At 41.4% G+C, this 15,444-nt stretch overlaps 1 protein-coding gene across 1 annotated transcript in view; it reads left to right on the forward strand.

Moving 5' to 3' along the window:
* NIPAL2 (NIPA like domain containing 2) overlaps nucleotides 1-15,444 on the forward strand; it is a 44,632-nt gene that overhangs the window by 20,541 nt on the left and 8,647 nt on the right. The window contains exons 4-6 of the mRNA XM_072327252.1: nucleotides 6,557-6,616; nucleotides 8,589-8,710; nucleotides 13,742-13,838. Coding sequence (XP_072183353.1) covers nucleotides 6,557-6,616; nucleotides 8,589-8,710; nucleotides 13,742-13,838 — 279 coding nt within the window. The remainder of the gene's footprint in view (nucleotides 1-6,556; nucleotides 6,617-8,588; nucleotides 8,711-13,741; nucleotides 13,839-15,444) is intronic.

Here is a 15,444-nt window from a genome sequence, read left to right on the forward strand (position 1 = left end):
CACAAAACCAGCAGATTTTTCTCTTTTCTTAGAATTAATCTACAAAGACGATATATTCTTCTCTTGCACAGTGGAAGCTTTTCTATGTGTGGTTGCAATGATGCAAGCTCTGCATCTGTTCAGGGTTTTAAATAGTTTGAGAAGACAGCAGTTGTTTTCTTCCAGAGGAAAAAATGGTAAATTTTTAATTAAAAAAAAAAAAAAGGGGTAATACATGTTTGATGGGATCATTAAAAAGCTTTTTATACTTAAAAATTAGAATTCATTTTTTTATATGCAGCTTGGGTAATTTTAAACCCTTGTGGTTTTTTTTTGTTCATTCCCTTGCTCTTGCTTGCAGAAATAACTTAGGGGGGTTGTGTGAGGAGAGGCCGGTGGAACCAGAGATGGCTTCTTATGCAGTTTTCATCATTCTCTAGAGAGCTTTTTTTACACTTAACTCACTTAGGCTGACAGTGTTGAGATCCCTTTTCATTTTCGTATGCTCCTTCTAAATAGCCGTGGGGCGAGATACTGCTTTAGGCTTTGGAAAATGATATCCCTGATGGTATTATAGGAAAAAAAAAATCTCAGATATTTGTGCAGAAAAGTATTTCTCCCCTTCCCTGTAATGTAACGCCTTTGTGGTGCAAGATCATGAGATTCTGAGAACTCTGTTACTAATGGGAACTGGGAAGCATTCTCCAGACTGTTTAAAGCACTTTTCTGAAGATGCAACAAAATAATTACCGGGGTTCTTCCTTCTCTCTGCAGTGTGTGTTCTATAACCCAGTTTTCAGAATGAAACTCACCATTATGGCCTTTATTTTGAGCAATTTCTCTGACATCTTGCTTGCTTGTTTATTAGGATATTGACATGGGGGAAAAGCAAATGATGTCTTGTCCACCACTTTTCCAGTAGTAATGTTTCATCACGTTAGAAATGCTGCATGTTCAGTTTGCAGAATAGCTGTCCAGAGACCAGGCACCATCTGACTAAAATCTTCCTTTGTATTTAGTGCACCATTAATAGCTGTCGTTTAAACTAAGAGTAGCCTTAGTGATTAGCTGTAATGAATTTGTTCTTAGATATTCTGGGCTGATCTGGCTATCTGTTTAACTCCATCTGTGCATGCAGATGTTCCTTCATGTTCTCCAAATCCATGTTAATGGGCCACAAAGGAGGTTCAGGTCCCACCAGGTCTAGCAGTACCTCTCCACCTCACACCTGAAGCCTCTCCCTTGTCTCTCCAAAATGACCCACAATAGGACTGTAGCCTGGATTTTCTTGGGCTGCTGCCCTCTCCATGAGCAAGATATAGGGATGCAGAAGGGTAAGATGGTAGAAGCTTCATGCTGATGTTCTCTGGGAGATTCTGTTGTGAATTGTTTACTTGCAGACCCCACCATGGAGATGACATTACAGGTGCTTATGCTTCAGCTAAATCCCATTCTTTCAGTGACCAGCAACCTCAACTCTGCAGTCTTTTTCCTTGTCTCATTCTCAGTGCTTGTCTTCCAGAACCCTGTGGATATATTGGTACTTGCCCAGGAAGAGCTGCTCCCCATGAGCTGTCCCCTCAGCCTCCTGTTCGTTTGGGTTGCAGTGATCAAATGTACTATATGCCTCATCTTCTCTCCAGAGCTCCCTGTCTATGTGGCAGCCTACATTTGATTGGATGGATTAGTGGTCTTTTTTGACCCATATTATTATTCAACCTATTATGATCTCTCTCACTTCTTCAGTACCAGCATGGTCTTGAATCTCTTCAGCTCAGAAGACAGACAGAGGTCTGAGGATCTCTCTGTACAAAGCACATTTTACGGTCATATTTTCAGATGTGACCTTCCTGAGCATCAGCATCCTCACAGTCTGAGCACTCCTCAGCAGTTCTAGTGTGAAATCATCTGGGTGAGTTTAAATTGCTTCATAAGTTGCAGGCAGACCCATAAAGTGGTGTAAATGCTTGGACGCAAAGTGAAATGTTTTCCCTACTGCACAAAATGGGAGAGGTGCAAACATTAAACAAATCTTCACATCATGGCTAGTCCTCCTCCTTTGGCATTTATCCAGATTGCCAGTGAAATGCATTGAGAAGCATTCTGCACAACAGGTGTTTTTAGGAGCCTTTACCTAGCTGGTGTGACCTCAGCTTTGCTACCGATCAGCTAAGCTTAAGAGAATGGGTATTTGAGACTAATGTTCAGTTTCTTTTTCTCTCTATGGAGAAGACAGAAAAAGCAAAATTTATCTGTGCTTTTCTGAGTATTGTACCAATTCTTTTAAATAAAGCTAATCTAAGGCTTAAAATGAGGAAAATGAAGTCCAACTCGCACAATACTATGATACTATGATGATATTCTAGCATTTTGGGTGGTCCTGTGTGGAGCCAGGAGTTGGACTCAGTGATCCCTGAGGGTCCCTTTTGGTCTGGGATATTCTATGATTTATAGTTATGCACAGTTATGAAAATCATTGCTTGAGGTAAGGTCTGAAATTAAAAGTAAAGGTAAAATGGCGAGATTCATAGATGCTTTCAGTACCAGGAAAACAATTTAATAATGAAAAATATTCATTAAATTGTTTTGAGTATAAACAAAAAATAAATGAATAATGAACACTTTTTTTATTTGAGTCTTTTAAGGTTGGATTGGATTAAACACAAAAAATTTGCTCTCATGTTCAGTATGTATTTTCTTTTTCTAACTTATGTTGCTGTATATTATTCCTTTCTTAAAAAGAAGCAAACAAACAAACAAGAAAGAAGCTGAACTGCACGTTTCTTGTCTAGGAGGCAGAGGAGTTGTTTTCTGAGCTGGATTCTCACCCTTCAGTGTCTGCTGGTGGTAGAACCCACACATCATGCTATTCTTTGTTTCTGTTTCTCCTGCAGAAAACCTACATATGGAGATAATTGCATGCTATCACTCTCCAAGGAGAATCAGCATTTGACTAATTTATGTGTAGCACCATTACACCTCTCCCTTCAGGCCCTTAATTGTATACTATGCAGAAAATGGACATTTGCTATCGTATTTTTCAATTTAAATAGAAATTCACACACTGTAGTAATAGACAGTAAGTACAAAACAGACTGTTTTATGCTGATGTGTAAAAAGGCAAGGTTGTTTCAACATAACAGTTAGGCTCCTGAACAAACGTTTTTTTTTCCCCTTTCCATTTGATAATTTTTGTTTACCACAATTTTGATGTAACTGCAAGCCATTATATTTTTCATTTGAAATAATAACTTCAGATTTCCAGATCAAAGGGTTTCAGGAGCCTTTAAAAAGGCTCTGTTATAACGATACAGTTACTTTATTGATTTTATTTGATTTTATCTGTTTAGTATGGCTCTTCTTTGCCCAGGCTTGACTCTATAATGTTCAGTCCTTAACAGATCATAGAATCACTGAAGTTGGAAAAGACCACTAAGATCATCTTGTGCAACCATCGCCACCACGCCCACTGTCTGATGTCCCTCAGTGCTACATCTACATGTTTCTCAAACCCTTCCAGTGATGATTTTCTGCCCTTTTCTTGTCTAGCAGGCCAGTGTTGTCTGCTTTCAGCTGGAGTAAGATGCCTCATTTTCTAAATTTTACCTCATCAGTTAATGAACTGAAAATGTTCTGATCCAGCTGAAGGTATACAGATTGTCTCAGACAAGTGGAGATGGAGCTTTTGCTTCAGTTACTACAGGCTGACAATTCAGGCTTAGAGCTGTGCGTGTGATTGAACCAGTGGTTCCAAAACAATTAGTGTGTAGAACAGTGATAAATTGCTTGCTTTGGTGCCACACTGTTGCCAGCTTATACTCTGACAATTTATTTTGTTTCCTTTTCTTTGTTGCTGAATTCAATTGCTGGCCAATTGAAAAAACAACCAGAGAACAGTCCTCGGTGACATGGATCTCAATCTGTATGACTGTCTATAGCCTTTATTATTATTATTTTAAAGAAAAGCAAGCAAAAAAATGAAGAATTGGAAAGATGAATTAATGCCTTTCAGCACAGCAATTGCTCAACTTAGTCTGTTCATTCATAGGGTTGAACACAATGTTCAGTGATTTCCTTCCCACACTGGTATAACATCAGAGGATGCCCACATCTCCTGTGGCAGAGAGGGGAACAAAAGAACCCTCCATAGGAAAGGGGAAACTGGGGCTGGGTAGTGGGAAGGGTTTTAACTCACATATCTGCTGTGCTTAGCTCTGGCCTTTGGCGGCCCACTTACTCTTTTGCCAGGGGTTCCCACAGCCCTAGGATAACTCAGGCTGGAGGGGACCTTGGGAGGTCCTGGCCTCCTGCTCATAGCACAGCAGCTTGGAGGTCACTCTGCACAGAGGATATAGCAGGGGCAATGTTTGTCAGCTAACACTGGCTTGAGAAGTGAACATCTCAAGCAGCGGAATGGACCTGAGGCTGTGAAGCTTTTGCTTTTCTGATTCACTTGAATACATATGAAGCCTTGGTGGCTTATCCGCAGGGACAGGTGCCTTTTCTGTTCAAAGTCTCCCCTGGGTTTCACTCTGCTCTTCCACTGGCATCTCCCTTCCTACTTCAGATTTTACCAGCTCCTCTCATCCCAGATGGCCTACATTTAATGTATGTTCTTTAAACTTTTTCTTTTTTAAAAATTCCTCGACATATTACACATCAAAAAGAGCATTAATTATACATATATTCTGCTAAGCTTGTGATCTCTTGTGCATTACCAGCTATCTCTGGAGAAAGAGCTTGCCACATTTGCATTATTCAAGTGGATGACAGGCTGAGCGACTGGTTTCCTTACCTGGATGCATTCCTGTGCCTACAGCCAGCCTCAGAGGTTGTGGTGTACCCAGGTTGCTATTTATCATCTCCAGAGAACCAGGCAGTGGAAATGTGGGCATAAATCATATAAGCCCAAATTGGATGCCAATATCAGGATTGAACTCTATGCTGTGTTTATTATATCTCCATGGGGAGCCCAGACAAAGTAGTCAGAAAAAGAAATCAGGCATCAGTTCATTACACAATAGTTCAGTACTTTTACAGTGGCTACATACAGGGTGGTCTGAGATGTGGTTTGGGAGAGCTCTGACAGCAGTAATTAATTCCTGCACTAACTCAGGTTGCTGTCACTTCTCTCCTGCCTTTTATCCTCTCTCTTAGAGCTAGCTTCTGTATTGCCAGCGTTGCCTGGATACCAGTGTCTTTTCTACAGCAGGGTTCTCAGTGAAAAGAGAAAACTGTGTCAGATAGTTTGCTTTCAGCATGGCACTTTCAGTTAGAGATTCTTTTACTGTTCTTATTCATTTGCATAGAGCTCCATCACTCTTCATGCCTTTTAAGTTTTGTCTCATTTTCTACTGACATGATGCTGAATTCTCATTCTAATTATCTTGCTATGAACTTATTTTGATATATCTGGAGTGTATCTAGTAGTTAATAACTGATTAATTGTTCCATTGGAATGATAGAGATAATGATGCGAAGGTGGTCATGAAAAGATCTATTATTTCAAGAATAAACCAAGAACTTCATCCTGTAGGCAGGAACAGAGAACATGTAACAGCTTGAACTTAGGTTCAACGTATCCTTTCACACTCCCTCCCAGGACAGTGAGGTTTCTAAATCTCATTCTTTGAGGTTTCTAAATCTAACATCACCAGTGCTCCTCTCCCAAAGGCCTTTCTCCATCTCTTATAGCTATTCAGCCTCTTTTGCCTCCCCTTAGATGTAGATGCTCTAATGTTGCATAGTGGAAGAGAGCCAACTCTTACAGGTGTCTGACAGTCTTATTGGTATGTCTTCATTCCAAACCCCTTTCTCCTTTAGCACATGTCCACAGGGAGCTGCTCACCAGAAATCCTGTTGTGAAGGCTGCTGCTTCTCACCCACTCCCTGCTGCTGGGTTGGACTGGAAGCTTGCCACAGGTGAAGAGGGAGACCCGGGCAAGGGATGGAGCTGCCCAGGAAAGATGAGCTCATCTTTGTGAACATTTTGTGTGTTCACTTCCATTCTTCCCCTTTCTCATTACAAGTCATTCTAGAAGACTGTGGGCAGCCCTTCTATTGGTATATGTACTAGTTTCTCCTCCCACTTATTCATGACTTTAGGCTTTTTCAGTGGTTTTTCTTCCTCTCAGTTGTATTTCTGATGCTTATAGGTTTCTAGTACACTGAAGTCCAGGGAAGCAGAAATTTATCCTTCTATGCCTTGTCTGAATCCACAGAGATAGTTGAGGGAAAAACAGGGAGATGAACAGCAGGACTGATCAGTGCCTGAGTTTCCTAATGCTTCCACACATGACTGAATTAGGGCAGTTTTATGTAGTGTCTGTGTGGGAGATAGGAAAGGTATTGCAGCCTTTCAACTACGTAAGAGCATGCTGGTTATGTCTAAAATTATACAAAAGTACTGGTTGGTTGCTGGAATGGACTCCTGTCTGGTTATATCATGGTACAGTGCAACAGCCTTGAGATATATTCATACTTGGCTCAGAGTGGCTTTTTGCTATAGCACTTGATATTCTATCCAATATATATATATATATAAATATATATATAAGACTTTATATTTCTGTTCTAGGTAGTGCATTTATTTCTGTCTTATTCCTAAAGAAGACAGTGAGGGCTGCAGATATAGTGGGTAAGTGTTTGCTAATATGGACATGTGTGTGGCCATATGCTTAGCAAGCTGAAGCTCTCATGCAACCCCCCACTTCACACTCCCACTTCCCAAGCGAGTGTTTCGAGGCAGTTACTTACAAAATTGGGAAGAAGTGACAAAAAGAGGGAGAATCTTCAGTGCATGTGAAACAGGCTGCACTCCCAAATCCTCTGTGCTTATAGCCGTAACTCATTCCTTATGTGTCCTTTTGCTCAGATTTATTTTCATAGTCTGTTTTTACTTCTGAGGTTGTATTTGACGTTATCTTTATGAGTATAGTGAAATTCTAATAAAATTAATGATATTATTGAGTTATTCATTCAAATAGAAGGCTTTTTTAATTATTATTTCTTACTGTATAGATATTGCACAAAAATTCAAGTTCAATTAAAAGTGGCAAATTCCCTTTTGGTATTAATTTTATCACTTCAAAGAGCAAACAATCATGTTGTCAAGAGTTCTGTTGGGAAATGTGGTCTTCATTACAAAAGTATGTCATATTTATGTGTGTGTGTGTCCAAGATTTTTTTACATATCAAAACTGCCCTGCTTGTAATACTGAGAGACAAGCAGATTTCAGAGTTTGGATTTTGCACCAAATATTCTCAACATAGATAGTGCACCTGATGGGTACCTGCCACGGGACATCTACTGCAGAGCTTCCAGCATCTAAGCTTGATTGTCCATACTATATAACAAGTTAATCCCAGCTGTTTTCATGAATGTTTTGGAGAGATCCATTCAGAACTGTTCCAAGAATACTATACAATATTTATTTAGGTTGGAGATCCAAATTTGCCAGCTTGGCTGCTACGTTCAAAATTCCCCCTCTCCCTTCAACTGATCGTGTTTCCCTTATGGCCTTATAACTGCGGGCTGTTTTAACTAGTGCTCAGCACTGATTTATTTTATTTCTGTGAGTTAGACTATGCAAGAAGGATTTAACAATGTTGCTACATTCCATAGGAATGAGCTGTATGATGGGAAATATGGTGATGTTTTTGCAAGCACATAAATATAGAACAGTGCTGCTTTCCCAAAGAAACCGTGTGTGATAGCAGTGCCAGCAAAACCCTCCTCCGGATGTGCCTTGTTTTGTATTCCTGAGCATTGTACTCCGCACCGATTTATAGGTTTGCCAAGAATTTTAAAGATTGCTTGGAAAAAAAAAATTGATTAGCTAATATCTTCCCTAATCCAATACAGCTTAAGAGCTCGGGATCAGCTCACTTCTATCTAGATAACTCAGTGAACATCTGTGTTTGTCAGCTGGCTGTCCACAAGGCAGAACTTCCAGATTTTTATTAAAAGCACAATAATGCAAGTTCAACCTTGAAAAGGGGCCCCAGCAACCCAATGGATGAGCAGCCTTTTGCAAATCAGCCTTTCATAAAGCAGTTCATAGGTCTGCAAGTGCAGCAAGGAGTGGCTGAAACATTGGCTTCCTGACAGCTTTGCATGAGCATTGGACTAGAATGTATCTGTAGCACTTAATGTTTGCACGGCAGGTTTGTCACTGGTGCAGATCTCAGTGGACACAATGACTTCAGGAGAGCAGTGTGCTTATGTTGGTTGATGATCTGTCTTAACAACATGTTCTCCCAGGTTAGAAGTTTCTGTGACCTGCTTTGTGCCTATGAGGAGTACAAAAGATCGGTTCTCCTTCGCGATGCACTTGCTGTTTGAATCGAGCATATATGAAAATGTGCTGCTGCATTGTGACCCTAATCCACGAGGCTTTACTGACAGCTTTTTATTTTATATTTCCAGAATTCTTTATGCTTTTAAAAAAAACTGTACTAGATAGAACCACAGACAGTCCAAATACTTAAGCCCAGATCTGATCATGAAGACTTCAGCTTTCTTTTAGAAGCTGTTTCTAAGTGCGCCGGAGAGCAAGAATCACCACAGTTACGTGTATTAACAAGTCATGATTTCCTTTTCTCTAAAGGAGGAACTCTGGCAGTTGTAGGGATGTATTTGTTGGTGACATTTGCTCCAAACGTCCCCCAAGAGCTCACAGCAAGACGAATACAGAAAGACCTAGTGAGCTGGCCTTTCTTGGTGTATGTGGTGAGTATTTGGTTCACGTTTCTGCCTAAATCAGAAAAACTGGGGTTCTTGGGCTCTGGGGGGCAGAAAAACTGCTGCTGCAGGTACAGGCATTGTTCCCTGTGTGGTTTCGACAGGAAAGTGAGCTCCATCCTCCAAGCTGAAAATGTGCTGAACAAAAATATGTTTGCATGCCTCACTGTCGGCATATATAAATATTAGTTACAGTGCTTTTCTGGAATGTAATGAGATTGTGCTTTTGAAAGTAGTCCTCTGTTCTTTTATATCACTCCGTTTTATCTACATGTTGCTGAGTCTGCCCCAAAGGAGCTTTGTACAGAGCTGAAATGTGGATAGAAAGCCTGTCTCACTGCCATTCAGATTCATCTGAACTGCAGTTTGAATTAAATACAAAAATGCCATTTTGGTTAAACGATCCACATACAAACTTCAAATCCCATCCATCTTCTTTGATGCATGTAATTAGCATCAGGAGCAAAATAAGAGTGAACAGCAGGAATTTCTCTCTGGAATTCTGAAAAATTTTTCCTCCCACTGAATGTAAAAGATGCTTCAGAAGTGGTTACTTTTTTCTCGCTTGGGTTAGATTAGTTAGTTAGTGCCCAGGTTTCTGTTCAGGAGGAAGCTGAGTTAGAAAGCCACTGAGTAGGCAGACTGAGGGTGTTTGTGCTTCATCCAGCCTGCAGATTTAAAATATAAATTAACTACTCAATGAGGGTTCTTATTGAGCACAAGGTACATGATAACACAAAACAAAAGTTGATCCTCTTGCTCTATTATTTGTGCACTTTTAAGGCTTCTGAAATATGATAATCCAACCCAAGGAAAGAAATTAATGGTCACGCTCCAAAGACATAAATAACATAGCATGCACTTTAGATCAGGTAGCAGATTGGCTTGTGAAGGCAATGCCTAGGAGTACTGGGGTACTCAGTAAGGCCATGGTCAGCTTTGGCAAGAGCTTCAGCAAGTCCATGCAATTAACAGGGGGACGTTTTAAGAAGGTAATTCAGAACAAGAAACTCAGTTGCTTCTTTCTGGAGCACCCTCTCTTTTTCCTAATGAATATACTCTTCAACCATGTCCTTCCACCTATAGGTACCAAACCAGGCTATTGTTCTAGGTACAGAACTACTGCTTCACCCTTTTCATGTAAAGAAGGTGGAAGGAGACAATCCTCCCATCCACCCACCATGAAACCACAACTGTGCCATATGATGTGCACATTTCCTTAAAGCCAACAGGTTGCTGGAAAAGGGCTTTTCCCCAGGCCTGCATTTCAGGAACAGTTAATGAGAACACAGATGAATAGTAAGAAGATTTTATTATATTCTTCTTAGGAGAAAGTATAAGGAAGTGACAGGTAACCCCTGGACTTTCTTTCCCCTCCTTTTCCTTCCTCAGCCAGCATCCAGTTCTACAGCATGGGTTACAGGGGAAAATGGAGCAACTACACAGCAAGTGTTCTTGACTCAACAATAAATCAAGTTTGATTTGTTCCTTCTACTAGATTAATTTGATCTTCCTGTGTCAAAAGAAAAGGGAAGAATTAGAGTCCCCGCAAGAGACCCAGAAGTACCAGTCTGATGTGCCTGGCATGCTGCTGGAAGTTCAAGCAAACCCTGCTGTAAATATTCTCTTGGACTGGGAATTAGCACTTCATATTTGTTTGTAAAATTTCTAGCACAGGTTGGCTGCTTGATATATAAAAAGGCACAGCTACAGCAGAAGTTGCCGAGTTTCCAGTATAAATATATATAGAAAGGAGACAGTGCAAAAGTATGAAGCAGTCCAACGGTCTTTCTAAAAGTAGTCCTGAAGTATGGTCTGCTGAGGAATACAAAGCCCCGATGGTACAAAATGTTCTGTGTGGGTGCTAAACCATCCCCATGTGGCTCACCACTGGCATCAGTGGAGTTCTGCAGAAATAGCCTGCGGTTCCCATGAGACAACTATGAGCCACCTTCTGAGACTTTGCATTCATGTCTAAGTGGGAACGACTATCCTAGCTTGCTTTCTTTGTTGTATACATACACTTTGAGTCACTGTAGAAGGCGTCAGGTACGGATGAAGCTTTTAGAAACAAAAGAGTGGTGAACACAGAGTTGCTTATTTTCAATATCAAAATAACAAAATTGGTTTCTGTTTTTCCTTCAAAGTCCATTCTGGTTCATTGGTGCCTGCATTGCTATATGTCCCAGAAAAACAGCTGAGGCAGACAATGCGGTATGTTGTTCCGGGTGCCTTCTGGTAATGCTTAGAAATATGGAAAACATCACAACTATAAAAATGTTGATGATGTGGACCTGAGAAGACTTCAGTACAGATAAGTTACAATTGTAAAAATGATTGTAAGCAAGTCAAGTTCCTTCAGTTCTATAAACAGAATATATTTAAGTTAGTTGTTAGATTCTACACGTTTCTGGTTGCTGTACTTAACACAACTGCAGCTAACATCTGTGGAAACTGAGTACCATTTTGGGTAATTCTCAAGACAACCAAAGGCAACACCCCCAAGACAGGTCCCTGTCTGCATGAGGTCTTGTTAGGAGCCATGCACTCCACTTGTAGTGCAACTCAGTGCAGTGCAGTGGCCTCCCCTTGTCTTCTGATTAATGGGGACCTCTTGATGGGAAGAGCAGTTTGTCTGCTGAGTAGCAGGAGGCAAGATCTGATATTTTGCATTTCATGCTAAATGCAGAAAAGGAGAGTAGTATGAACTTAAATAACAGCCCTGAGAAGAAACTATCAGCCTTCTTCCTAGGTTTAGCTGAAGCTAAAGGCATTTCTCTTTTCTTGCATGGTGAGTGGATCTCTTAAAGCTGTCTAGGGAGTATATATATATACCTGAGGTACAGCTGGCTGCTTACATCAGGCTGTCTCATGTGTTTTTTTTGCACGCTCTACACAACCAGTCTGAGGGGCTGGGAGAGGCAATGGGTGCTCAGGTTTGCACCAGAGCCATGGGAGCAGGTCCTGCAGTGCCATGTCACATAGTGGCATGCCCCCATCCTTAAGCCAGGTTGTCCAGCCACCTCCTGGGCCAGCACATCATGGAGGAGGAGTTCTTGGACATCTCTGGAACTTCTTTTTAGCGTGAGGACCTTTCCACATGGGAGATATTTATTTAGCACAGCTTTCTTCTATTCCATTAGCATTTGTTTGCTGATTTAAAAAAAAAAGAAAAAAAGAAAAAAAAAAAAAATCAACTGAAGCAATTTGAAGGCTGTTGTAGCTGCAGCTGGAAAATGTGATATTTCCCTCAGGCCCTGAGATGCGTTTGCCAGTGGCACAAACAGTGAAGCCACTACCTTTACTTTTCCTCTTGAGTTCCCTCAAAACCATTGCAGTTTTCCACAGGGAGACCAAGATGAACTCACAAGCCTGCAGTTGCTAACGTCTTCTGCTTTGTTTCCCAATTGAGACATACCCAGTGTTATACTGCAGAATGAAGATGGGTAGGCAGCTGAGGTTCCTTACTGGGAGGCTGAGGCAAAGGCCTCGTTCTACCATATGGTGTCCCAGCTTTCATCCCTGCAGGCACACTAGCGGTGTTGTTCTGGAAGGAGCATTCTGCAAGAGATTGCAAAGATGATTGAACAATGCTTAGTCCAGAAATGCTTTTGTTTCTTTTAACCAACAACAAAATGCTTTCAAACATTTACCAAAAAAATTCTTACTCTTGTAAGAAATGCTTGAATTTCTTTGAATGGTAACATAAAATCCATATTTGTGCTGGTACTGTTCATATTTTTGCACACTAATAATCTGGGGGAGAGTGAGTGTGGTAGAAAATGTTGGTTGTTGAATGCAGCTGACATCTTCTTACTCGTGCACTCATTTTCCACGATGAGAAACTTTTAGTCTTACATTGTAGAACTACTGCTGCTAACCGTTCAGTTCCTTCTTTTTAAAGAGCAGCAGAGCAACACCCAGATCTTCTCTATTGTAGTGCTGTGTTAAGAGTGGAGGGGCTGTATAAAATACAAAATAACATGCTATTGATGGAACCAAAGGGGTAGAGGCATGGTTTTTCTTTGACTTTTTTCACTGGTAAAACAGTGACATTAAATAGATTCAGTACCAATGACAATCTCATTTTCTGTCTTATTCCCCCCGTTCAGTTCCTTCCTCATGTGCACAAACCTCTCTTTCTCCATCCAGCCTCTCAGGACAGGGGGCTCTCAGCAACCCCTCAGAACTGAGGCCCCATCATTCTTGTTTTCAAGACGTTTTCTGTTGACTTTAGCCAAGAGGGGCATTTGGGCAACTATGTTAAGCATGGTAGGAGAGGAATCCTCATCCTTTTGGGATGCTGTGGATGTGGAAGCTCAGTCACTCCCTGAAGCTATTCAGTTCCAGTAAGCACAGAGAAAAGCCTGTTGGTGGCTTGGGCAGCTGGAACAGCAGGGAGCTTCTACAGAGGTGATGATGCAACGAGACGAATTAACATCACGTCCGTAAATTTAACCAACTGTCAGATGTTATTGAGGGAACAAGTCTGGACCATGCACAGCATGAGTAAAAGTACTTCAGCAGCTGCAGCTGTCCTGCAGTGTGGTCTGCTGGTGTGTCACTGAGCTTTTCCAGGTGAGCTCCTGACAGGTACCCTGCCATCTGAGAACTGCCACAGCAAATAAATGTTTTCTCCATGATGATGGATGGCAGAAAGTCAGAGCAAAAAGACTGGGTTTGGGGGATTTTTCTGAGCAGGGCTTGGGAGAAGGGCAAAGAGGTCAGCAAGCATAATTCTGCACCTCACGAGGAGTGACGCTAAGAATACCATGTCCAGAAGGAGAGACTGCTGTTTCCCCAGGTAAGTGCCTTACTCTGCAGGAATTAAAAACACAGAAGTTCTGCAAAAATTATTTTCAGTAAACATAGATATCTTTACTGTCACCTTCAAACTCTTCCAATGCTACCAGTGAGAAAATATAGCTAGAAGAGCAAAAACGTGACATTCCAAAGACTTTGAATGAAGCATTTATTGCACAGTTTTGAGACTCTAACTTTCTTCCCTTTTATTTCCAGATTTTAGAAGTCATAATATTCTGCATTCTCCTTTATTTTTACAAGAGAAAGGCTGTGAAACACATTGTGGTTCTGTTAATGATGGTGGCGCTGCTGGGTAAGAATGTATTACTCACTTTGATGTTCCTGTCAGTCACTTGATAATTCCTTGTCACCCAGACTCCCCAGCCAGTTTAGATTAGGGTCACTTCAAAGGGGAGGAGAATCACTGAAACATTTCACATCATTTTACTGTGGTCTTTTTGAAGAGAAAAGGCAATTACGAAATGTAGTTTCTGTGCTCATTGCTGGGGCTAGCTCTTTTTAGAGAGCTTCTTATACGAATATGGTGTGTGCAACGATGCTCTGAAGCTTTTTAAACCAATGCTTTAGATCTTGAGAAAGCAAACTGTTTGAAACTTTGTTTTGTGGAGCAGAGCAGGATAGTTGGGAAAATCAATTTTTTAAGCCAGAGTAGTTTAAGGCTGTGTAAGCACTCTGTAAGCGTATGCTGTGATACTTTGTGCATGGAAATTTCACCATCTTTCTAGAAACACAATAAGAAATCAGCAGGTCACTGAAGTTTGTCCCCTGATTAACACTTGCACCAGAAAATAATCAATACTCAGAGAAACAAGACAGAGCATTTATCAGGCATTTCATTAAAGTCAAACTGGAACCAGTTATGAAAAATATCAGGAGGGGGCCTTTAAAGCTCCCCTGCAAGCAGGCATACATTAAGAATTTGTCACTGCTCCATCTCTTTTCTCGTCCTCGTCAGCTTGTCTATGAAACCCTGTTGGTACACCATCTCTATACACACATCCACGTCAGTCGCCAGTCTGTGCCTGTGTCAGACTGTCCCTCTGCTGCCATCTGTCACACAGCAACAACATGTAACAGAATATTGGTGGGAAGGTTCAGCCTCTACTGCCATAGCATCCACATCTGCCTCTGATGTCATGGGCTGACATAATCAAATAGGAGACATTACTGTTGGAGAAGCCCTTGTATTTTCACTGAGTTCTCTAGATGGATATATCAGCCTGCAAAGACTTACAGAGTGTGTTTCTCATGGAGCTGGTCAGAACTGTTTTATAAAACTGAATTTCAATAAAGTCTGCCAGTGATATACTGTAAAACACATGCAGATTTATTGGCTGCATTCTTACGGACTCCTTCCTGGCTTTTCACTTAGCTGAGAAGCTCAGACTTCCTTTCATATCTACCTTTCTGGGACTGTCCCCCTACTAAATTTCCCAGCACCTTGAACATTAGGATCAGCAGCTCTGGAGAAGCCTTGAAGGATTTCCTTCTCCCTGTATGAAGCAGAGATCGAAGAGTCCCAAAAGCCATCATTGTGTTTGAGTGCTCTTGGTTTGGAAGAGAGATTGAGAGTCCAGACAACTCCTAGCATAGAGACTGGCAGCTCTGGCGGAGCTCGCTGAGCTGCCCACTGGTTTCCAACCTCGCAGTGTTCCCAGGCAATGAGTGGTTCGGCGTTCTTGCCACACAGCTGAAGAACTCAGGATGGATTTCCATGCTCATCTTCCACAGTTTGGGGCAGACCCAGCAAAAGGGCAGCTCTGGGTTGAGTCTAGGGGAGGTAGTCCATCAGGCTGTGAAGCCCTGTGTGCTTGTTTTGCTGTGGAGCCTGCCAGTCCCAACACCAGCAGTGCCAAAGGATGAGGTGAGGATGTTGAGCAGCAGAAGTTCTGGAAAGC

The sequence above is a fragment of the Excalfactoria chinensis genome, chromosome 2, assembly GCF_039878825.1.
Source record: "Excalfactoria chinensis isolate bCotChi1 chromosome 2, bCotChi1.hap2, whole genome shotgun sequence".
Taxonomy (NCBI): Eukaryota; Metazoa; Chordata; class Aves; order Galliformes; family Phasianidae; genus Excalfactoria; species Excalfactoria chinensis.